Source organism: Cucurbita pepo, chromosome LG12, assembly GCF_002806865.2.
Source record: "Cucurbita pepo subsp. pepo cultivar mu-cu-16 chromosome LG12, ASM280686v2, whole genome shotgun sequence".
NCBI classification, from domain to species: Eukaryota; Viridiplantae; Streptophyta; class Magnoliopsida; order Cucurbitales; family Cucurbitaceae; genus Cucurbita; species Cucurbita pepo.
In genome coordinates this window covers 9,343,676-9,368,814 of record NC_036649.1, presented here as the reverse complement: position 1 = coordinate 9,368,814, position 25,139 = coordinate 9,343,676, and the positions used below count along the sequence as shown (strand labels likewise).

Genomic DNA, 25,139 nt, shown 5'->3' with positions numbered 1-25,139 from the left:
CGTAAAATATTTTTAATTTTCACAATAATCTTAAAGTTAGAGTTGTAATTTTATTTTCAAATGGGTCGAGTTAAACTAATAAAAAAAAATCCAACCCTCGAATGGATTAGAATTTTCGATTTTCCAAAAATTCAACCCAACCCGAACTTTATCGTTTGAATTAACTAATCCGGGTTAGTTGAGTTCTCCGATCATATGAACATTCCCACAAAGTAGTTTCCAATTTTATTCATTGATATCATACAATAGAGTCTATCAAGAGAGGTAAAAATCAGTTGTCATTGTAGAGAAAATAGATAAAAAGGCCATTTTTTCATCTAAAATTTACTAAATTTACCCATAAAGCAAGAACAGATCAAACCTCTGATGGATTAGATGGCTTGAACAGCTATGGAAAGCTCCTTTGACAGCCAGCTGTTTGCAGTGACATGTTCTGTGATATCAAAAATCAGAGAGATATGAATATTATACGAAAATAAACGTCGAGATTAATAATAACATATACGTCACGAAATGCTTGTATTGGTTTATATTCCATGATAATACTAGAAAACAGGAATATACAACATTTGGTTGCATCATCATCGTCGTCGTCATAGTCATCATCTCTGCCTAATTGTAGTACCTTTCGTGTAAAGTTTCCTATATTCAACGAGCGACTATGAGTTCCTCAAGGCCAGCGTCGGTTTCGGTGTTGGTAGGCATCGTTATCTCGTCGTCGCTTGTGAAGTTGTACCCTTCCCCAATGGCTCTTAGAAGCTGATATACTTCGAACATGGTAGGCCTTTCCTTTGCAGTTGGCACGACGCAGCTCCATGCAACTTTGAGAAACTGTAAGAGCTCACTGTCGACGTTCTTGTCGACCAAGGTGTCATCGAGTGCTTCCTGCTGTTTGGAGTTTTCATACAACTTCGTAACCCATTCGACTAAATTTCCTTTGAAATCCTCAGATGCTTTTGAGACATGTGTTGGTCTCTCCCCTGTCACCAGCTCGAGAAGAACAACTCCGAAACTGTAAACATCGCCTTTTGGAGTTGCGACTAGGGTTCGGGAATACTCAGGAGCCACATAGCCTATATCTCCAAACTCCCCATTCACAAAAGTACTTAGATGAGTATCAATTGGATTCATGAGCCTTGCAAGACCAAAATCAGATATTTTCGGTTCGAATGTTTCGTCCAACAAGATACATTTCGAGCTTATGTTTCGGTGAATGATCCGCGGATTGCAGTTGTGATGAAGCCAAGCCAATCCTTTGGCTGCCCTTATCCCAATTTTCAACCTTAAAGACCATTCCATTGGTTTTCGATCGCCATCCTCGGGATGTAGCTGATCATGGAGAGTTCCATTCGGCATATCCTTATAGACCAAAAGTTTCTCTTTTTTAGCCATACAGAAGCCTAAAAGTGGAACCAAGTTGGCGTGTTTTACGCTGCCTAAGGTAGCCATCTCGGATAAGAACTCCTTTTCGGAGCGCTGCGATTCTTGCAACCTCTTAACCATTAATGAAGATCCATCCTCAAAGACTGCTCTGTATATGCATCCAGTTCTCCCAGACCCAATAATGTTGCTTTTGCTGAAGTTGTTTGTAGCTTTCATGAGGTCACTTAAGTTCATTTTTGGCACTGAGTTCTCAATAACAGAAATCTGCATAGATATAGTTAAACATTAGAGAAACAGAACGAATAACGAAAACGAAACACGAGAAAAAGAAAAGAAGAACAGGAATAAAAGCTTGCCTTGATTCCTTTTGATCCCTTTATGTTTCTTGCCCACTTATTTCCTTCCGGGTCGTCATCCCTCCTCCTCTTCTTCATCGAGGCGCTACGGAAATAGAAAAACATACCAATACCTACACCAACTGCAGCAACCGTAACACCACCAACAGCTGCTCCCGCAATTACTGAAGTATGAGGCCTATTCGAAGGCGACGGGCAAGGATTCATAGAAGGACCTCCACAGAGTCCAGGATTATTTGCATACATTTCAGCCTTATTTGTCAGATTACCACCAAACTGAGGAACTGGACCAGTCAAAAGATTATTAGCAACACTAAACTTCGTCAACCGACCGAGCAAGCCAAGCTCCGGAGGGATCTGCCCAGTTAACTGGTTGTGATCCAGGTTTAGAACATTCAGATAACTACAATTAGCAATGCTTTCAGGTATGGGACCAGTTAAATCATTGGATGAAAGATCCAAAGTGGTAGCAAACTTAATAATGGTTCCGATATCGGTAGGAATCTGACCCGAAATCTGGTTGTTAGAGAGGTCCAAGCCAGTTAAACTAGTGCAATTCTTAATCCCAGGAGGGAATTGGCCCGTAAGCCCCATATCAGACAGAGAAATACTTAAAACCCTATTCTCATCAGGATGCCAACACATAATCCCAGAAAATTTGCAGATAACCCCCTCAGAACGGTTGCTAAAATCCCATGACATCAAGTAATTATTAGGATCCTGAAGCGATTTCTTTATGCTCCTCAAACAAGACAAATCAGTCTCAGTAGCAGAGGTAAAACCATTACTACTACTCAACAATACCACCACAAAACCAGCAACCAAACAATCCACAAATCGACTGCAAAGCATATCGTTCATAAACAGAACAATCTATCAAAATTTCAGCAAAATCAGAGATAGTTTCAACACTTCCCAATTCCAACTTCTTCAATAAACAGCCATTTCCAATTCAAAAATCAATCAATCAATCAAACAGAACAGTTAAACAAAAACCTAGCAATTCAATACCGAGTTCAAATCTTCAAAGCAAATCCCCCCACGAAATTCGACTGAAATTGTAGCAAAACCTCACACTACCTCGCAGAATCAAACCAGAGATCGTCGAAAACCGGTGGAATTGAAGAAGCCTTCAAAAGGGGATGATGAATTCAACGAGAAAACATCGAAGAGAAGAAGAGAGAACGAACTACAATCTCCAGAACTTGGAAGATGAAGATAGAATTCATTTAATGGAGGAATTAAGGAGCTTACACGAAAGAGAGAAAATTCAATGTGAACAACAGAAAAAAAGATGGAGACCGAAGAAATTTCATGGAAGAAAACAATAAATCGATTTTCCAATCGGCCAAATAAATTGAAATTAAAAAAAAAAAAAAAAAAAAAAAAAAAAAAAAAAANAAAAAAGTGTATGATTATTGGCGATGGGACCCACGCGTTCATTGTGTTGACTTGACTCGACTGGCGACTAAAAAACCGAATTCTTTTTTTAAAAAATTCGTATTTTTGTATTTTTGTTGTTTTTTTTCCTTCCAATTGTTAAAACAAAATTAGTTCTAATTTTCAAAAAATACAACTATTAATTGTTTTTTTTATTACTATTATTTACTATTTTTTGTTATTAAAGATAAAACGACATCCTTTAACGGGTCGAAAAATTCCCGAAAAATTCCAAAATAATAGGTTTAGAAGGTGGTCGAGTAGATGACTCACTGACACTCACGTCGATCACCCGAAATCATTATTTAATTTTATTATTTAACTTAAGTATTTTTTTTCTAAATATAATTTAACAAAAAAATGAACGAAGCTGCAGTGGTGGGAGAGCAGTGATATATTGATTGTTAATTGATCTTAGGACGAGAAAGGATCTGAGCATGATTTTTTAGTACTGCAAATATATAGAAGTTTAGAAACTTGGACGCTCGGTACGGTATTTGTATAGCTTAGCTGAGAGACAATCAATCTTAACCAAACTGAGTATAGCTCGGTTGTAATTATTATGAACTCTTTTCCTTGAGCTCAATGGTTCAAATTCTCGTACCATAAAATAGTCGTTCAGATCTCAAATTTGGGACGTAAAATCATTAAAAGTAATCAAATTCATAATGATTGCATGACTATGAGAGTGTCAATAACTTGAACGTGGAGTTTACTCTTTAAGTCATACTATATTGAAAGGGTCTTTAAAAGTTTGTAATTATTCATTGATTAAAAGGGAGTGTCTTAGTTGACTCGGTCTAGGGAAATGTCATCTGAGCCTAATTTAGGGGATAAATGCCAATTATCTTAATTTATTTTTAAATATTAGGTAGAATTAGTTAAATTACACGATAATTGTAAAAATAATAAAATAAACTATTTTAATCAATTTGTTTTAAAATTAATAGTTTTTAAAATATTATTATTTTAAGGGGTTTCATTTTATTCCCTTATTTATTATCTAAAGAAAATTAAGTTATTTTTATGATAATTAATAACTAAATTTAGTTGAATTTGTAGTCCCTTACCATATTGCCACGTGGCCTCTTTATTATTAAACTCTTTTTCTTTTAAAGTTAATTATTATTTTTTTTTCTTTTACTTTCTAATAAATTNATGTTCTACTTGTTAAAAATTCCACTAGTATTTTTATTTTTTTTAAATTAAAAAAATATAATTATTGATAGTATATAGACGAGAATTATTATGTATTAGAAAAAATAATTCGATTAAAAATTCCACTAGTATTTTTATTTTTTTAATTAAAAAAAATATAATTATTGATAGTATATAGACCAGAGTTATTATGTATTAGAAAAAATAATTCGCGGTATAAAAAAAATATAATTATTGATAGTATATAGACCAGAGTTATTATGTATTAGAAAAAATAATTCACGCCAGGTAGGGGTCGAACCTACGACTTTCTGCTTAGGAAACAGATGCTCTATCCACTGAGCTACAGGCGCTTGATGAATTTAAAAATTAAGGTTATTTTGAAACAAATTTTAAAAATATTTTTTAAAGAACAAAATAAAAGTAATTTCAATGTTATTTTTTAAAAATTATTTTTAGAAACATAAAGTTATTTTTAATATATTTTTAAAAGGATTTTATTGAAATTTTATGAAAAAGTTGAAGGTATTTTCTATTATTTTAGCCTAATTTTTATTGGTCTTCATAATTAATTAATTTAAAATGATTATAATGTGGATTTTATATTTAATTTATTAGTGACAAAAAAAAAAAAAAAAAAAATTGTGAAAACGAATTTTAACTAACTAATTTAATTCTATGAACAGATCAAACTTCATGAATTGGATTCTTCACACCACCATTGTAATATCATCGTCATCTACGATCAAACTCCAATTCCATGGAAGAGCTCAGAATCGGGAAGAAGAATGGAAATTAGCGGTGATTCGAATCACGAAGGAGAGTCCATTTCGGGAAAAGTCATCGGAATTTCTTCAGGGTTCAGCTGTAATCGAAGGGCACAACGAAAATGTTGGAATCCTTCTCTGTCTCTCTTTTTCTCTCTCTCATTTCCATTTCTGGATCATATATACTTCTCCTTCATGCCTCCAATCCACTCTCTATTTTAGTTCTACGGTCATCCGGATTCTCAGCCTTCTTTCTTGAAATCCCTAAGAATTCCTTTTCTTCGACATTGAATCAACGTACCAATTTTTCTCTTTACAACTCCTTTTTCGATGTTCGTTTTGATTCCGTTGCCGCGCTGTTGCTTGTAGATTTTCAACGATTTCGTGGTTGTTTCGAACTTGAGGCGGTGACGTTTTGGATATCAAATAGTTTGTTTGGGCGACTTGTTTTTGTGTTCTAGGGATGTTTTAGGGTTCTTGAGATTTCTATTGGAGAAATGGATTCGGCGAGGAGTTGGTTCAATAAGCTTCAGCCGAGAGATAGGCCGAGAGGTTCTTCGAAGAAGAAGGACGATAGTATGGAAGGGAACGAGGATTCTACCGATAAAATGGACGAAGAAGCGCATTCGAACAGCACTAAGCAGAAGGCTGCTGCGGCAAAGCAGTACATCGAGAATCATTACAAGGAGCAAATGAAGAATCTGCAGGAAAGGAAGGAAAGGTACATCTATGGCTGCTTCTCTTTTTGTTTGTGTTCTAGAAATTAGAACGATTGTGAAGTAGTAATGTTCAACCAAAGTTTTTGAAACTTGTTATGCATTCTTTAACTAATGCCTCTTAATGATTCTGGAAATGCCTAATTGGTTGAAGACACATTCGTCATGGAATTTGCAGAAACACACCCTGATCCTTATTTCATCATAGACACCCTGAACTAGGCGAGCTTTTGTTAAGAAACATGAAAGAATATACAAGATCATATAAACGAACAGCCACACACCTACAAAAAAAGGCCTCCAATCCAAAAGTAGATGTTAAAAGTAGTGTTTCTCAAAGAGTAATGCTCTACCTCTCTAAAAATCCTGTTATTTTTTTCAATCTGAATGGCCATAAAACTGTGGAAGAACAATTGTGCCAAAGAACTCTCCCTTTATCCCTAAAAGGAGGGGACAACACTACCTCCTCCATCATGGACCTAAAATCTCTGTTATGCACAAAAGAAACTCCAAATGAATCTAAGAAACGATCCCAATTGAACTGCACAAACTTGCAACTCTAGAACAAGGGATCAATAACCTCTAATTCTGAAATGCACCATTGTGGATCCAAAACACGAAGAAGANATAATGCTCTACCTCTCTAAAAATCCTGTTATTTTTTTCCAATCTGAATGGCCATAAAACTATGAAAGAACGATTGTGCCAAAGAACTCTCCCTTTATCCCTAAGAGGAGGGGATAATACTACCTCCTCCATCATGGACCTAAAATCTCTATTATGCACAAAAGAAACTCCAAATGAATTTAAGAAACGATCCCAATTGAACTGCACAAACTTGCAATTCTAGAACAAAGGATCAATATCCTATAATTCTGAAATGCACCATTGTGGATCCAAAACACGAAGAAGAGTGTCTTTGAATACGATCCAAATTGTTGATTTTCGGGCAGGCGACGACTTTGACCTTCTAAAAGAGAACACAGGGGCTTATGGGGAAGCAGAGGGAGAACACAAGGATTGGAAACAAAGAAGTACAAGCCACAACCAATGTAGGATTTGGGAGCCAAAACAGAGAGCGACAAAACCGAAGCCATATGATGCAACTTCATTTGCATAATTGAGTCATTCAGATATGCATAATTGTTTTTGTTGTTTTTTCTTCATATGCATAATTGAGTCATTCAGATATGCGTACTGTCTACCTCTGGACTTTAGTACAGAAACTCTTCTGCTAACCTTGAAGAAAAGCTTGCTTACTCTTGAATTCTCTAGCACTTTTCTCAAATTATTAATCATCCATCGTTCTTTATCATTGTTTATATTAATATGAAGTACACAATTTGTACATAACTAATAACAAGAGCTATTATTGTACTTTCTAGCCCTGATTTTTAATATACATGTGAAACTTCCAAGTTATAGGTTCTTATTTGAGTAGCTTCAAATGGGTATAAAGTCTTGTTGATATATATTTTACGGATGCAGACGAAATATATTGGAAAAGAAGTTGGCTGATGCTGATGTTTCTGAAGAAGATCAAAACAATTTACTCAAGTATTTAGAGAAGAAGGAAACTGAATATATGCGCCTCAAAAGGCACAAAATGGGCGTCAGTGATTTTGATTTACTAACAATTATTGGCAAAGGTGCATTTGGGGAGGTATGTTTTACATTTTTTATGTATAAATTCTCTTTTCTACAGCTCTCAACCCCCCTGGCTCCCATTAAATGGAAATCATATCTGTTTTTGGATAGTTTCTGGTTGAAATTGTATACTCCTCAATCTCTGTGACTACACTTTTGGGAACATACTCATAATCCTCGAGCTCAAGTTTGTCGTTTAACTAGTTAGATTAAACTACATAACTAGAAAAACAAATGCGTCATAAAAGTCAAATTTTAACGAACAACTTGAGCTTATCATGTTCATGCCATGTGGAATAAACTACTCGATTTTGTCTGTATTTCTCTGAGATTTTTTATTTATCTTTTATTCTTTAAAATATCTTTTTTTTTTTTTTTTTTTTTTTTTTTTTTTTTTTTTTTTTTTTTTTTTNTTGTTTTTTCTTTTATAACAAACAAAAGAAAAGAAAGATATTGATGAAAGGATCGTACAAAAGGGGAGATGAGATATCCCTACAAAGTCACAGGGTTACAAAAAAGAATCCCAATTGGCCGAAATATGAACAATATCATAATTATAAAAGTATTTAGAGAGAGAACACCAGACGGGGGATATGCAAAGAGTATAATACACTCACATAACTCGTTGAGAACGCACACTTCGAAGACCCTCTGGTTTCTCTGTTCCACAGCTTCCAGAGAAATCCATAACAATATTAGACCACAGAAATCTTTCCTTATTCCTGAAGTGTGTACCAAAAACCAGCTGAGACAAACTCATCAATTCTATCAGGCAAACACCAGCTCAACCTAAAAATATAGATAATGAATGGTGTTCCTTCTTGTTTCCAGTAAGTTAGAATAACAGTAGACTTTTGTAGCCAAAATTGAATGTAAAGTTTAAAATAGAAGTTGAAAAATTTGTAGGTACGAAATGGGAGGTGGATAAAATTTAGAGACAAAATTAAACGTCAAAAAAGTTTAAGGAACTAACATGATCAACCATAGGATTGGCCTTATGGTCATTGGGGTATGTGAATGAGAACAAATTCAAACTTCATGGTAACCGCCTACCTAACATATTAAAGTCCAATCTTGACAACGTACATAAACAAGCCTAGCCCCTCACTTAAAAAATTAAACGAGTAAAATGAAAATGAATTAAAGTTTGGAATCAAAACTATTTTTAAACCATATTTGTTTGTGTAGTTACTATTTTGGGGGTAACTTCATAAGTATATTATGTTCCTGATCTTGTAGGTTCGTGTATGTAGAGAGAAGACTTCAGGTCAGGTATATGCTATGAAAAAGCTTAAAAAATCAGAGATGCTTCGAAGGGGCCAGGTAATTTGTGGTAGCCTGCCCCATCTAGTTTTCCAGAACTTATTATTCTGCATGCTTATGGGCAGTTTTGGAGATCTTTCAGGTGGAGCATGTGAGAGCTGAAAGAAATCTGCTTGCTGAAGTAGACAGCAATTGTATCGTGAAACTCTATTGTTCTTTTCAAGATGACGAGTTTCTTTATCTCATCATGGAGTACCTACCTGGTGGAGATATGATGACTTTATTGATGAGAAAGGATACTTTGACTGATGATGAAGCAAGGTTTTACGTTGGAGAGATAGTTTTGGCTGTTGAATCTATTCATAAGCACAATTACATTCATAGGTCTCTGGACTTTTATGCTCAGTGCATTAACTCCCTTGGATACTTATCATGAATTGTTCCTTTCAATTTTGAAATATAAGCTAACTCTTTGTTCTGTATCACAGAGATATTAAGCCTGACAACTTGCTGCTTGATAAATTTGGGCACTTGAGACTCTCGGACTTTGGACTGTGCAAACCATTAGATTGCAGTACACTCAAAGAACAAGATCTTGATATAGGGAGTGTCCGTAATGAANTATTGCTCCGGAGGTTTTGTTGAAGAAAGGTTATGGCATGGAATGTGACTGGTAATTCTAAACTATTATACATCTATTAAGGGTGAATATAATAGATCTTATGATAATGACCTTTTAATATCTCAACTGCGAAAGAGATGGAGGTTATTTGGAGTGGCATCAATTTGTTTGCAATTTGATTTGCAACATTGTACTGGCACGACACCTTTTGCAACTACCATACCGACATTTTGGAGCAAATTTTGTAGGTAGTCTTTTACAATTTATGATTTTTTTCCTTCCAAATATTAGGTGGTCACTTGGAGCTATTATGTATGAAATGCTTGTTGGCTACCCACCTTTTTACTCTGATGATCCAATGTCGACATGTCGGAAGGTAACTTTCCTCTCCAATTTTGAATTTTATCCTCAATTTATATAATCTTTTGTAGCTTGCCTCCGTTCATATCTTGTGGTCGCTTAATGTGAAGGAAAATAAAAATAAATTTTTTTTTTTAGATACTCCGTGAAGTCCTATGTAACTCATGAATTTTTTTTGCATTGTTATTCTTTCCAGATAGTGAACTGGAGAACTCATTTGGTGTTCCCTGATGAAGCAAAGCTATCTCCCTTGGCAAAAGATCTTATCAGCAAACTACTATGCAATGTTGACGAGAGGCTAGGTACAAATGGCGCGGATGACATAAAGGTGTTGTATGGTGTGTCCATTTCTTAATTTCTTTTGGTTTAATTAGAAAAAATTTAAATAATCTCAAGGTTCCTGCCTGCCAATTTATCATCTAGGTTCATCCGTGGTTTGAAGGTATTGAATGGGATAGGCTATATGAAATGGAAGCTGCATTTGTTCCCGAGGTTAAAGATGAGCTAGACACTCAAAATTTTGAAAAGTTTGAAGAGGTAGCATGATTNATGTGAGAGCTGAAAGAAATCTGCTTGCTGAAGTAGACAGCAATTGTATCGTGAAACTCTATTGTTCTTTTCAAGATGACGAGTTTCTTTATCTCATCATGGAGTACCTACCTGGTGGAGATATGATGACTTTATTGATGAGAAAGGATACTTTGACTGATGATGAAGCAAGGTTTTACGTTGGAGAGATAGTTTTGGCTGTTGAATCTATTCATAAGCACAATTACATTCATAGGTCTCTGGACTTTTATGCTCAGTGCATTAACTCCCTTGGATACTTATCATGAATTGTTCCTTTCAATTTTGAAATATAAGCTAACTCTTTGTTCTGTATCACAGAGATATTAAGCCTGACAACTTGCTGCTTGATAAATTTGGGCACTTGAGACTCTCGGACTTTGGACTGTGCAAACCATTAGATTGCAGTACACTCAAAGAACAAGATCTTGATATAGGGAGTGTCCGTAATGAAGCTGGACAAAGTGATGAGCGTAATGCAGCTCCCCGTACTCAACAAGAGCAACTCCAACATTGGCAGAAGAATCGAAGNATTATGTATGAAATGCTTGTTGGCTACCCACCTTTTTACTCTGATGATCCAATGTCGACATGTCGGAAGGTAACTTTCCTCTCCAATTTTGAATTTTATCCTCAATTTATATAATCTTTTGTAGCTTGCCTCCGTTCATATCTTGTGGTCGCTTAATGTGAAGGAAAATAAAAATAAATTTTTTTTTTTAGATACTCCGTGAAGTCCTATGTAACTCATGAATTTTTTTTGCATTGTTATTCTTTCCAGATAGTGAACTGGAGAACTCATTTGGTGTTCCCTGATGAAGCAAAGCTATCTCCCTTGGCAAAAGATCTTATCAGCAAACTACTATGCAATGTTGACGAGAGGCTAGGTACAAATGGCGCGGATGACATAAAGGTGTTGTATGGTGTGTCCATTTCTTAATTTCTTTTGGTTTAATTAGAAAAAATTTAAATAATCTCAAGGTTCCTGCCTGCCAATTTATCATCTAGGTTCATCCGTGGTTTGAAGGTATTGAATGGGATAGGCTATATGAAATGGAAGCTGCATTTGTTCCCGAGGTTAAAGATGAGCTAGACACTCAAAATTTTGAAAAGTTTGAAGAGGTAGCATGATTTCCCACTATCTTTGGTTAATTTGTCAGAGCAAGTTGTTTTGCTCATTTTCTCATTTACTTTTTGTTCATATTTCTATATCTACAGTGTGACTTGCAAAGCAGTTCTTCATCTAAATCTGGTCCATGGAGAAAGGTAACACTAAGTATTAGTAATAATTCATATAGCGTTTCTTTTATCATTCATATTGCCCTTATTTCCACTATGGTTTAGATAAGTAAATTCCTTGTCAAACAACCTTTGAAGAAGGTTCTACTCGAGTGAATTATCTAGCTTGCTTTTCATATTTATTTTCTTACATGTGCCGTTTATAATCCCTAGATATTAGGTGACAATAAATCCGAATAAACTCACATATACTAGTAACAGTAAATCTGAATACATTTCTAAATACTAGGTACAATAAATCAAAATAAATATAACAATAAACCTAAATAAGTATATTAGGTAACAACATAAACTAGTGAGGTCGAGGGATTACACAAATATATCCTAACTAACTTAACAGAAGAATTACACAGACATAATTAAGATCATTCCTTCAACACAGATGGTTGAGATGATAATGTTTTAGTTATCTATTCCTTCAACACCAAAGTCCAAGGGTTTTATGCGTTGATTGAAGAAGCTATTAATCTCCAAAAAAAAAAAAAAAAAAAAAAAAAAAAAAAAAAAAAAAAAANTGGATTCAGAAAGATTGTTTTGCAGAAAGTGATGCAGAAGAAAGTAATAATAATAAGATAGGCACGAAGAGGTGTTGGCTTCTAAATAAAAACTATGTATATATGCAACAAGTCAATAACAAAAGTGATCTTTGATTTCCTTATTCGTGCCAAATTTCCATACCAAATATTGCTTTTTTCGTCGTAAGATATTTTGATATGATCTTCCGAATTTACAGTGTGTTCTTATCGTCATTCTCTGATTCCCTTCTTGATTTGTTTTGTATCAGATGCTCTCATCTAAGGACATCAACTTCGTTGGATATACTTACAAGAACTTCGAAATTGTCAACGATTATCAATTGCCTGGGATGGGTATGTCCTCTCACATTCGGTTGAAATATTTACTTTCTGGCTTAATAAGCAGATCTTTCCAACTTATCATTTTATGTTGATGTTCTTAGGACTCTAATTGTAACAAACCCCATAGTTTACAGGTGGTTTGTGCAATTTTTCCTTATATATGAGTCATTAGCACTCTTAGGGCCACACAGATTTCACCAAACATCCTTACACTTCAATTTGAAAATGTTTTGAAGCAATCTCTCTATCTCTCTCTACCTTCACTATTTACACCTCAAGCATTTTTAAGATCACACATTTTTGCTCCAAGTTCTAGTTGGCATGTTCTGAAGAGGGAGATTACTCACGGAAATAATAATTGATTCTCTCTCTCAACGTGTAGCTGAATTGAAGAAAAAAAGCGGCAAACAAAAAAGACCGACAATCAAGTCAATCTTTGGTATGCACCAATATTTTCTTTTTTTCACTCTTTGTTCACAAAACTTATTACTAGATCGTCCCATTACAATGCTACCAGACTGATTTGAGTTACTGTTTCAAATAGATGGCGAAGAGGCAACAGATGCATCTGATACATCTAATTATGGTCAGTCCAGAGAAGGTAGCTTTTCAAACTCAATGACATCTCAACAGGATGAAGTTGAAACAAGGAAAGAGCCGATGTAACGTATCGATTCTCTGCGTGTCATCAGATGAAACAGCTGGAACTCTATTTCATTAACTAATCTCAGTTGGACCTTATAGTATATATATAGGTAAAATGTTGGAAGTGTTTGACAGACTTTGGTTTAACAGAAAATTAAACTCGAGCAAGATGGTGTTGGATTTTTGGTTTTTAACAATCTGAGCTTGGAGACGAGCCTTCGACTGTGGTAGCATTGTTCACAGGCAGGGGAATAACATATCTGATAAAGATGAATAATAGATCTGAAGAAGGTGAATAAAAGATCTGGTTTGTTATTATTTTTCGTTCTTTCTTGTCTTCCTTTTTTCCCACATATAATTTTGGTGGGGTTTTCTCAACGATTTGTTGTACAAAATACACCAAACCAATAGCATATACACAAGTATTTCAGTGTAGATAATACACAGCAAAAGCAATATGTTCCACTCTACTTGATTGTTTCATGGTCTATGAATCATCAGGCTAGTCTACAATCATAGTCTTTTACTTTGTCTTTGATTTGGTTAAATTTTGTCTCTCAACAGCCTTACCATTGCTAAATGTTAATTAATTTCTTATAACAAACTTGGAACTTTCATGATTCCTTTAAGCAATAATATTCAGAACAAGTGATCAAGAGCTTAGAGGAAATGTGATTAGTAAGTCATGGTGACCTCTTATTTAAGATTTAATATCCAATTCCTCATGTAACAATTTCTTTTAACACGTTGAAGACAAGATATTAATGAATGCATATTATAGACAAAAATTTTAAGCTAAGTTTATGAACACTACTTTCACCTACAGGTTTCTTTGTTTCGTAATCTGCATATTATGTGTTATTATTTTAGAGCATAATGATTTTATATTTAGTTTTAATTTTCATCGCATATATTTTTACAAATGTGATTAGATTTTGGGGTATTCTTACTAATATTGCTTATAATTACCAAATTATAGTTTAAATTACGTCCAAAAATTTCCAAGCTCTATCATGAAATTACTTAACCTAGCCACTAAATGAAACAAAACAAATAAAAATATTCAAACTTAGTAACACAAAAATATTCAACTAAGAAAGAGCATCCAGCACAATCGGAATAATCAATGCTCACAGAAAATGAACTTTTTCCTAAATTCTATTATATTAAAAAAAGTATTCAAGGGATAGAAACTTACCTTTGAGCAAGATAATAAACATGAAGGGATGACAGCAAACAGAAGCACATGATTCAATCCTCCCTGGCTTTCAATCTTTCGATAACTGAACAAGTAAGCCTGTTGGTGATTGCACAGTTCGGAGGTAACCAGAGCCAATTAAATCCCGTATGTGAAATCTCATATCGAGCGAAGAAAAACGAAGACGCTTCTTCTGCAAAGATGTCATCATCATTTCTTTATATTTGGTACGTTTTAGCAAAGAAATGAGTTCCTTTCTACCCTGAATTCAGAAAAAGAAAAGAAAAGATAAGTCAGAATGCTCAATAGAACTGAAGAACACAGTGAATTTTAAATCTTATTTCAAACTACCAAGCCATAAGTTCTAAAAGACAGAACTGTCTTCACTGCAGTTCTCCTTCCTTTCTCAATAGGAACCATACGAGTCATTTTCCCAAATCTCAGAGGTTAAAAGTCTAGTTTGAAAACTCAGGAACTAAAATGCTGCCAAACTCAAATTTGAGGACCAAAAGTGTAATTTTTCCTGCCATATAAAATAAATAGCTATTGCAAAATCATTTCTCAGGTAAGTTATTTCAGATACCTGAGAAATGCCTTTCAGTACTGAACCAATACTTGGAATTGCAAACCAATACACGTTTGGATCAATAAGTTGGCGATTCTGGAAAGAGAGATACAAGTGAATATACACAATCAAACGCATATAACATGGTTGAAAACTACTAAGGAAGAAGCAAATCATGAACTTAGCCAAATAAAAAAAGACCAGCGGATCTATACTCTTTTCCACATTAAAGGCAGTTTTAATGAGAATCTCAAGATTACTTACAAGGAGTCCAGCGTTGATCAAGAGGGAGATATCTTCATCTTTAACCTTTCCCCCAAGAGATAAGAGAGTGCACTGCAGCAAGAAATTAACCAGTTAGTTTCCCTTTTCTAACCAGGGGAATATTTTGAGCCCTCGAGTCCAAAAAATATTTTGGGCTTAGTTTTTGCATCCTCACAGTTATTTGGGGATAACTCATTCACCTTTTTTGTTTGGGTTTCTTCAATAATACAAGTTAAAGTTCCCCACCAAAAAAACAAAGGATCATGAAACACCTCCTCCCAATGAAGGTTTTTTCTTCTATTGAGAAAGCATTCAACTAGAAAGAGAAAACGAGAACTCCTTTGAGAAAGAAATCATTCGTACTTCCAATTCTGCTGTCCTACTAGACTTCCATACCCAACAAATAACGTTCAAATCTCCACTAAGCCCCATATCACTGCAGAGACCTAAACAGCCCCGAAGCTCCACCCATAACTCCTTCATACAGTTATGGGAAGCTGGCCTGTACAGCATAGTTAAGTAAATGAACTTCATATTTTTATCCCCAGTATGTTATAGAATTGAATATTTGAATGAATAATGCAACATCTAGCGTTGCATCCTTCTATATATTTGCATAAATCTGATCATCTCCAACAAGCTATTGAAACAGTCCAAAGAATATAGCGTCTATAGGAAGTATACATTTACTCACAAGCTCCTGATGTCCAATACTAGGTTCCAATTTGCAATCCAGAACATGCGTCTTAAACCACTGAAAAATTCCCGTGCCAAGTTGCATCCTTTCTTCAAATCTTGATATCACATGGTCAATCTGTATGTAAACAATTAATATATAAAAGGAAAAAGAGAGAGAGAACTTGAAATCATGGCAGCAATAAATGCATTATTTAATAATAAATAAATTCACATGTTAGTGTCATAGACATAAAATAAAAATAAATCCTTCAAAATTCTAATGAATAAGAAACATTTTATCACAAAATGGGAAAGATACAAAACCTGAAGGGGAAGGTACTGTATCCATTCTCGTATGAAGGCAATTAAAAAGGCACACCGATTGACAATCATGAAAAAGAAGGGTAATGAAAAAAATAAACAAAGATGTGCCAAATTCATTAAGTCAGCTTTATTCTCTTTCACAAGTTCTACAATTTCTTTTTCAACAAATGTTCCCAACAGAAAGCTTTTGACACACCCCACCAAACGATAAACAATGCTTGAGCAAATTAAGAAGGCTGTAACATTTGGACCAAGACCAAGACCAAGAGAAAGCCAAGGACCAATCAACCCCTCAAATGTCCACACACAGATTACAAGCAAGCAAAATGTCCATGACGAAATACTGGGGGTATTATTTACATATGTACACATTAAATAAAACCAACCTGCTTCAGATAGTCATCCAGAAACATTATTGCATGATCATCTTGTCCAGTATTCAGTTTGAATACACGCACTACTTTTTCTCGTTTTAGACACTGCATAAGACAAAATCTATGAACAAAGATCATCATAAACCAAATTCAAAATATTTTTCAAAAGTTATAAAGTTGAGGTAAGAAAAGTACAATTGAGAATAATATTAAGAAAGCAATCCTGAACAGCAACATTTCTTATAAAAATCCTACACAGAAACACAATCAGTCAAGAGGAACTGATTTAAGCACCTCAGTNTTGTGGTGTTCTAACCACACACAAACACACACACAAAAAAAAAAAAAAAAAAAAAAAAAAAAAAAAAAAAAAAAAAAAAAAAAAAAAAAAAAAAAAANTTTTTGCATCCTCACAGTTATTTGGGGATAACTCATTCACCTTTTTTGTTTGGGTTTCTTCAATAATACAAGTTAAAGTTCCCCACCAAAAAAACAAAGGATCATGAAACACCTCCTCCCAATGAAGGTTTTTTCTTCTATTGAGAAAGCATTCAACTAGAAAGAGAAAACGAGAACTCCTTTGAGAAAGAAATCATTCGTACTTCCAATTCTGCTGTCCTACTAGACTTCCATACCCAACAAATAACGTTCAAATCTCCACTAAGCCCCATATCACTGCAGAGACCTAAACAGCCCCGAAGCTCCACCCATAACTCCTTCATACAGTTATGGGAAGCTGGCCTGTACAGCATAGTTAAGTAAATGAACTTCATATTTTTATCCCCAGTATGTTATAGAATTGAATATTTGAATGAATAATGCAACATCTAGCGTTGCATCCTTCTATATATTTGCATAAATCTGATCATCTCCAACAAGCTATTGAAACAGTCCAAAGAATATAGCGTCTATAGGAAGTATACATTTACTCACAAGCTCCTGATGTCCAATACTAGGTTCCAATTTGCAATCCAGAACATGCGTCTTAAACCACTGAAAAATTCCCGTGCCAAGTTGCATCCTTTCTTCAAATCTTGATATCACATGGTCAATCTGTATGTAAACAATTAATATATAAAAGGAAAAAGAGAGAGAGAACTTGAAATCATGGCAGCAATAAATGCATTATTTAATAATAAATAAATTCACATGTTAGTGTCATAGACATAAAATAAAAATAAATCCTTCAAAATTCTAATGAATAAGAAACATTTTATCACAAAATGGGAAAGATACAAAACCTGAAGGGGAAGGTACTGTATCCATTCTCGTATGAAGGCAATTAAAAAGGCACACCGATTGACAATCATGAAAAAGAAGGGTAATGAAAAAAATAAACAAAGATGTGCCAAATTCATTAAGTCAGCTTTATTCTCTTTCACAAGTTCTACAATTTCTTTTTCAACAAATGTTCCCAACAGAAAGCTTTTGACACACCCCACCAAACGATAAACAATGCTTGAGCAAATTAAGAAGGCTGTAACATTTGGACCAAGACCAAGACCAAGAGAAAGCCAAGGACCAATCAACCCCTCAAATGTCCACACACAGATTACAAGCAAGCAAAATGTCCATGACGAAATACTGGGGGTATTATTTACATATGTACACATTAAATAAAACCAACCTGCTTCAGATAGTCATCCAGAAACATTATTGCATGATCATCTTGTCCAGTATTCAGTTTGAATACACGCACTACTTTTTCTCGTTTTAGACACTGCATAAGACAAAATCTATGAACAAAGATCATCATAAACCAAATTCAAAATATTTTTCAAAAGTTATAAAGTTGAGGTAAGAAAAGTACAATTGAGAATAATATTAAGAAAGCAATCCTGAACAGCAACATTTCTTATAAAAATCCTACACAGAAACACAATCAGTCAAGAGGAACTGATTTAAGCACCTCAGTTGTCAGAAGTGTTTCAGAAAGACTTATAGCAATGGCAGTTAAATTATAAAGCATAGACACTTGTAAAATGACCAAGTGTCAATGTTGGACACCAACAAATTCCAACAAGTCCTTCTGCGTATCCTGTTTTTTTTTTTTTTTTTTTTTTTTTTTTTTTTTTTTTTTTTTTTTTTTTTAAAAAAAAAAAAAAAAAAAAAAAAAAAAAAAAAAAAAAAAAAGTTGTAATAATAGCCCTATAATGGCTATAACATGTTGGAAGGCAATTCTTTTGTAGCTTGTTTGGGAGGGGTTTGGGTTCCGTCTACCCCCAGCCTTATGCTTATTCTTCCTCTTTTGAAAAATGCAAAGTTTGTGTTGCTCGGCATTGCCTCACATGCACCAAAAACTAATCTTTCAGTTTCCGACGTCGCAAGAGAAAAACTTACAAACCTAGAAATTACAGGGTAGAAGAGAGGAAAGAAATACAGACCTCTAGTTCCCTGTCTACTTCTGTTCGGTCTTTCAAAGTACTATACAACTGTGATTGCAAAATGAATGGCTGAATTGACACCTGAAAACAAGGAAAAGTAAATAGTGTAATAAGAAATTTATGTTTTATGAGCTTGACTCATATTGATTTCTTTCAAACTAAGATGCAAATGCTCCATAGAACGCAAAGCAAGGCTGAAAACAGGAGATAAACCAAATTCATGAGGACGGACTAATAAACAACTAGTTATGTGCTGCACAATGACATGAACGTTCACCACTAATTAAGTTATTTTGATTCTGCCTTCAATAACTCTGCAAGTTCCATCGGTGAAGATTACAATGAGAAGAATAATATAGAACATGCACACTACTGCAAGAACACTAAAGCAATGTTAATCCTAAAGAAAAATCCCTACTAGTGCCCATATATCACAGAGTCTGCCTCTTCTTCGATGCAGGGGGAAAAGACCCTTGCGCCACAGCACCCATACGTCTTCAAAGATTCCTTCATTTGGGTATCTACCCGACTTCAGCTTGGAATTACTAAGTTTGTTTGAGGATTGAACTAGCGCCAAAAAAAGTCTTGGTTCTCTCCATCCAGTAGGTTCATGAACAACCGAAAAAGAATTTCCCACACGAAATTTCTCCTCAACTGGAAGCCTTCCTCGGCCGTCGAACATAGTCGAGGCTCTCATATCCGATACATGGCATTCTCTGGGAATAAATGACCTACTAACTATAATTATTTTGAGTCACTCGGTTAAAAAAGTTGAGTAGTCCCACACACATATCTCTGGCTCTCAATTCTCAGCGTCTCCATGAAACGAACAATAAAACACTCAACCTAACTACGGAGACAAAAATCGAAGGAGATTAAAGAACACGAACCTTGCCGATGTTGGGAAACTGAACTCGCATCATACGAAGCGCCACCAAAGTATCGCTAAATGTAAGACAATCCTCTGCATTAAAAGTAAAAGTAACACACTTCATGAATCAATCAGTGTTCAGGCGAATAAAATGATAGAAAGTGGTCAGACAGTACCTAGAGAGTCAATTTCAGAATTGCCATTGCCATTGCCATCGCCATCATCTTCAATTTCGGCCTCTCTTCGGCGTTTCCTTGGTTTAGATGATTCCGAAGAACTGTTCATTGGCGCGGAATTGGATCAATGCAGTAGCTTCTTCCACCTCAACTGTAACTGTGAGAAGGAATCTCTTCCCTCCAGTTTTGTTCCCTCCAGCTTAGCCCTAAAATTAATTTCAACTGAATTAAACCCGACTTACTCCTAATTTTCAAAATTAATTTTTTCTTCATTATTTATTTATATATATAATTTTATTTTATAATTATTTATTCCATCCAACCAGTCTAATAAATTTTATATATATTATCAACAAAAAAAATTTAATTAAACGAATTAATTTTATTATATTAAAAAATAAAAATAATTTTAAAACACGTTAAGCTTATTTGGTGGTATGCTATCGAACTGTTATTTATATGATTAGGTTGGGTTCATTATTTAAAAAAAATTTGAATAATTTAAGACACGTAGAGAAGGAGGAGGCTCGTCCGCCGCCCAGTCACCGACAAAGCGCCTCTCGATAATTTTTTTTATTATACTTTATAATAAAAAAATAAAAAAATATTCGATTAATTAATGGACCTATTAGATAATATTGGATAAAACTCTAAATTAATAATTTTGTATTTAATAAATTTGGTAACTTTTAAAAAATATTAAAGTTTAGAAATTATTTTAAAAAAATTATAGGCTATCAATTAAATTAAATTTATAATTGAAGATAAAATATTTTGTTAGTGTTATTTTATTTTTATTAATTAATATTAAAAAGGGGGAAAATCCATGTATTGAGTAAAGGGGTTTAGGAACAGTTTAAGAACTTGGCAGACTTTGATTTCTTGGGTTTTAGGATCAAGGTATGCATCAAGCTTCGCCAAGACATTCATCCACCTGCAAATTATCCTCTTGAAATGGCTTCCCTCTCTACCTGGTTCCGCTACATCGCCCACAAGCTCGAGTACTCCGTTTCTCTCAGTTGGAAGGTCTTTCACTTTCTCTCTCTAACCCTATTCTTCAATTTCTTTTTATGGTTTTTGTTGAATTACTGTGTTTCGGCTTCATAAGTTGTTAGTTTTTGTTGATTATTCGAATATTATTGGAATTTCTTTAGAATAATCACATTTCTTGCACTGTTGTTTGTCATCGGGCTTTGGAATTTTCGTTTTTGAAGTTTCAGATGTGCGTTCTTGGAATTTCATTTCGCATTTCTTGATTTTGTTGTTTTGGTTTTCGATCACTAATGAATTTTCTTGTTTTGTTCATTGTTTATGAGTTATTGACAGGCGATTTTCTGTTACAATTGATGTATATCTTTACTAAAAAAATATTTAAGTTGATTGGTGCTGTTTGTTTACTGAAGAATTAGTAGAATGCTGTTTGTTTAACTGTTTCTTGAATGGCCACTTCTTCAATGTTAATTCTTGGTTTGTCGGATTTATGATTAACTCATGTTGTCATTTACCATTTACCTGTCGGGGGCGGGCAAATTAGCAAGGGCATTTAAAAACAAAAGATTAAAGCCCTATATGAATTTAAAATACTCATAGGTTAAATTCTTTCACATGATATCTAAAGAATGTTTAATTTTTTGTTAGTTGCAACTTTCTCATGTTTACTGTTTCTCCATGTTGGTGTTCATTTCATAGGCTATATATATATATATATATAGATAGATAGATAGATAGATAGATAGATAGATATATATATATTCACTGCCCTTTCCTGAGGGTGGTTTGGGAGGAAGTTTTAATTGTGTTTTTGGCTAGATTTTGAATATTTCTCAAGGGGCATCCTCTCTATATTGCTGCTAGGCTCTTTTTCAGAAGAAAACATAATTTATCTATTTCTTTTTAATAAAATTACTGCTTGGAAAATTAGATGAGTGTTTCAAATGAAAAGAATAATTCTTCCGAGTTTTGTCCATATACTTGGTTTCTTGGCCTTCTGTTGTGGTCCTATATATATATATGTTTTTCTTTAATTAATCTCCTTTTTTAAAAAAATTATTTTTCTTTTAATTGCTTGTTTTTCTGAATGAGTGTTCTTTTTAGCTTCTTTTAGAGATATAGTTCTAATGTTTGAGAAGTTTAAGCTGGCCAAGAATTTCTATGTTGAATGTGTGTAAGCTGCTGGGACTTGACAATTAAACCGTCTGCCAGGAAAAGCAAATGGTGCATAGCTAATGCCGGTTCCCAAAAATTCATATCGTACTTGCTGGACCGTCTTAGATCTTCTGATTTTTTATTTTTTTTTTCTCTATTCTTATAAGAAATATTAAAATGATTTATCTCTCCACTCCTTCATGCATCTTCTATCTCTTCTGGATTTTCTTGTAGTTATTTCTCGGTTACATTCTTGGTTGTTAGATAGGAAACTTTTGAACTCTAAGAAGTGCTTGATTGAGAAAAAAGTTGAAATGTCTTAACCATTTCAACCTTTCAACTATTTTATATAAACGATTACAAGAAGAATCTTTACTCTGATGCAGAACTATAAAGGAGGTCAAATTACTGACAAAGAAGTAGGTGATGCAGTTTGGAAGAATTTACTTCAGGGAAAGCTCACATACCTCCATTGGATTAAGGGAGAGGAGATGGCCCCAACTGTAGGTGAGGCAGGGGGAACGCTTCTCATACGCAAATTACCTGCTGCAGATCCAACGTAAACTTCGTCTTCCTCTTAGTATAAAAATATATATTCTCTTTTGCTGCAAGAACAGTTTCCTATTCTAGAGAGAACTGTTTATGCTTTTCGGAGTAGAAATTGGAATTTAGTCATTGCATAGTTCATATGCTCCTTATAACCTGTAATTTAGGTAGGATCCTACTTCAATTCTAGATTTTCTTAGCTTGTACTTTTTACCAACTCTCTTCCTTAATGGCAGAGATATTTGTTTCACAGGAGTGTTTTTGTTGGGGATGTCGTGGTGGTGAAGGAGCCAGAAAAACCAGAAAACTATCTTGTGAGAAGATTGGCTGCAGTTGAAGGGTATGAAATGCTGTCTACAGATGAAAAAGATAAGCCTTTCGTACTTGAGAAGGACCAGTGCTGGTTGTTGGCAGATAATGAGGAGTTGAAGCCGAAGGTATAATACAATGACGATCACCATAATTCTGCTGTAGATAGTTTTTTCCTCAGCATTTATATTGGTCTCTCTATGATGGTGGTATCTTTTTGCTCTAGGTCCATACCCTTTTGGTTATCTTGCCATTTGAGATTTCTGGTGCACTCTGAGTTAACGCCAAAATCACTTCATGCTATAAATATTTATTAAACTTTTCTCGTTTTGTTAATTTTCAATCACGTTTTTTGGGTCTATTGTAATTTTAGCCCCTTTTTGTTGTGTCCTTTCACATTATTGCCGAATTTTTTTTTTTTTTTTTTTTTTTTTTTTTTTTTTTTNTTTTTTTTTTTTTTTTGTGTGTAAACTTCCAAACATTCCATTTTAGTTTATGAACTTTGCATAAAAGAACCACTCGTCATTTTGAATTTATAGAAATCTTGATTATACACTTGGAAAAAGTTTTGGACCATGTTCTATGGAAAAACTGTTCTTTTTTTTTGAAAAGAAGAAACGTACAAAACTTAGTTTTGAACTGCAGTTTCTAGGTGCCTGAAATATAGGAATGCATAAATGCAAATGCATCACATAAGTGGTTTAGGAAGGAAAAAATTGTATTGCTCTATCTCTTGTTTGTTGTTTCCCAACCAGAAGGCTTATTTGTTAAAAGACAAATTCGTCAAAATTTGGTTCAAATTGAACATGCATTCTATGGTTCTCTTTGCTGTGTTGTGTAATATGATTTGATAAGTGTTGTAATCTTCATCACAAAACTAAATTTCCCCCCTTCCCTCTCATTTATAAGGAGGCGTACGACAGTCGAACATTTGGTCCAGTTACGATGTCAGACATTGTAGGCAGAGCCATATATTGCTTACGAACAGCGGTCGACCATGGCCCAGTGCAGAATAGGTTAGCTACTATTCACTGTGTAGTCTGCTCTTTAAAAAAAAAAAAGTTCTTGGGACTAACTGAGTTGTGTTTGTTTTTACTAGTGATTTTAGCATGAAAAAGGATTCACCAATATTGGAAATCGAACTGGATGTCGATGAGATGGCGAGAAATCACAAGGCCTGAAAGAGAGTTTTATCTTGATTTGGACTTTGTATGTAATCAATCTCTTTTGCCAATTTTTCCTTGCAGATGAAACCCAAAATTTTCAATGGATTTTGGGGATATTGAGTTGCATGCTTACTAAAGCATGAAAATGGTCGATAAACATCCATCAGATTTTCCCTATATTCAGGTTTACTTCTGTCTTTCTGAAAAAAGCAATAAGATGATTGCTGATCTACTTACCGGTTTGGTACTATAATACTTTATGGCTAAAATTGCAACATTTATTTAAGTTTAAGATATAGTTCGATGAAATTGAAGGTTGAAACAACTTAATTCATAAATTTTAGTATTTTACAATTTGTAATAGTTTAATCCATACCATAAAAATTTCAATCAACATGAAGTGTGTTGATTTTGTCTATGTAGTTTGTAAATACATTTGGCCTCTAAGTAGTGTACCAATTTGTATTTGCATGATCTCCTTCACACCTTTACAAGGTTTTAGATTATAAGGGTTAGATTGTTTAACTTTTTAATTATATATGTATAGACAGTATTACAACCTTGAGGTAGTAGAGTTCCCTTTCTTATTCTAAAAAAAAAAAAAAAGGTTTAAAGTTGTATCTAGTTATGTAACGATATGTAACGTAATCGTGTGTAAGACTTTTAGAGTTTTTCTAACCTTGAGTATGCACTCTAAGATCTCTTGTTTGTTGCCCTTTTTTTATGGTCAATGTTAAAAGTTCAACCACTTCCTTCGGCTTTACAGCAAGGTGGAAGGGATGTCATTACCCCCAAAAAAAATTGTTTTATGGAGTTCAGATCAAACTTAGGAAAAATGTACATTTGAAAAGTACTTCAAATGGTTTAGGGTTCAAATTTTAGCCTCACTTTTTTAGTCCTTAAATATTTAAGCCAAAAACAACTAAGAAGAAGGTGAATAAACAGGGAGATTAGTTGTTCGTGGATTAAAAAGGTCATAAGGAAAGCTTTTGTATAAAAATATCGAAAGTTGAATGCTATAAACAAATCGTTTGGTTGATATAGGGCTATATACTTCAT

At 34.1% G+C, this 25,139-nt stretch overlaps 3 protein-coding genes, 1 non-coding gene and 1 pseudogene across 5 annotated transcripts; 2 read left to right on the top strand and 3 right to left on the bottom strand.

Moving 5' to 3' along the window:
- Nucleotides 1-465: 465 nt before the first annotated feature.
- On the bottom strand, nt 466-3,052 carry LOC111807185 (probably inactive leucine-rich repeat receptor-like protein kinase At5g48380). The gene is made up of 2 exons (XM_023692787.1): nt 1,740-3,052; nt 466-1,647 (listed from the first exon to the last, which is right to left on the bottom strand). The coding sequence occupies exons 1-2, from the start codon at nt 2,598-2,600 to the stop codon at nt 649-651; spliced, it is 1,860 nt and encodes a 619-aa protein (XP_023548555.1). The 5' UTR covers nt 2,601-3,052; the 3' UTR covers nt 466-648.
- A 1,565-nt stretch (nt 3,053-4,617) lies between these two features.
- TRNAR-CCU lies at nt 4,618-4,690 on the bottom strand. Its single transcript has one exon. It is a non-coding gene; the product is annotated as a tRNA-Arg (tRNA).
- Nucleotides 4,691-5,021: 331 nt separating this feature from the next.
- LOC111806789 lies at nt 5,022-13,549 on the top strand (annotated as a pseudogene).
- On the bottom strand, nt 7,921-20,141 carry LOC111806790 (serine/threonine-protein kinase 19). Of its 2 annotated transcripts, XM_023692248.1 has the most exons (9): nt 19,915-20,137; nt 19,758-19,831; nt 18,868-18,948; nt 18,111-18,203; nt 17,417-17,536; nt 15,108-15,179; nt 14,862-14,939; nt 14,279-14,540; nt 7,921-8,256 (listed from the first exon to the last, which is right to left on the bottom strand). In XM_023692248.1, the coding sequence occupies exons 1-8, from the start codon at nt 20,021-20,023 to the stop codon at nt 14,349-14,351; spliced, it is 819 nt and encodes a 272-aa protein (XP_023548016.1). In that variant the 5' UTR covers nt 20,024-20,137; the 3' UTR covers nt 7,921-8,256; nt 14,279-14,348. The 2 variants fall into 2 exon arrangements, with proteins under 2 accessions (XP_023548016.1, XP_023548017.1); XM_023692249.1 differs by lacking the exon at nt 14,862-14,939 and having other exon boundaries at nt 19,915-20,141.
- A 606-nt stretch (nt 20,142-20,747) lies between these two features.
- On the top strand, nt 20,748-24,389 carry LOC111806538 (mitochondrial inner membrane protease subunit 2-like). Its single transcript, XM_023691896.1, has 5 exons — nt 20,748-20,940; nt 22,446-22,618; nt 22,859-23,042; nt 23,824-23,930; nt 24,014-24,389. Exons 1-5 carry the CDS (start codon nt 20,869-20,871, stop codon nt 24,093-24,095), a joined length of 618 nt encoding a protein of 205 aa, XP_023547664.1. The 5' UTR covers nt 20,748-20,868; the 3' UTR covers nt 24,096-24,389.
- The last annotated feature ends 750 nt before the right edge of the window (nt 24,390-25,139 follow it).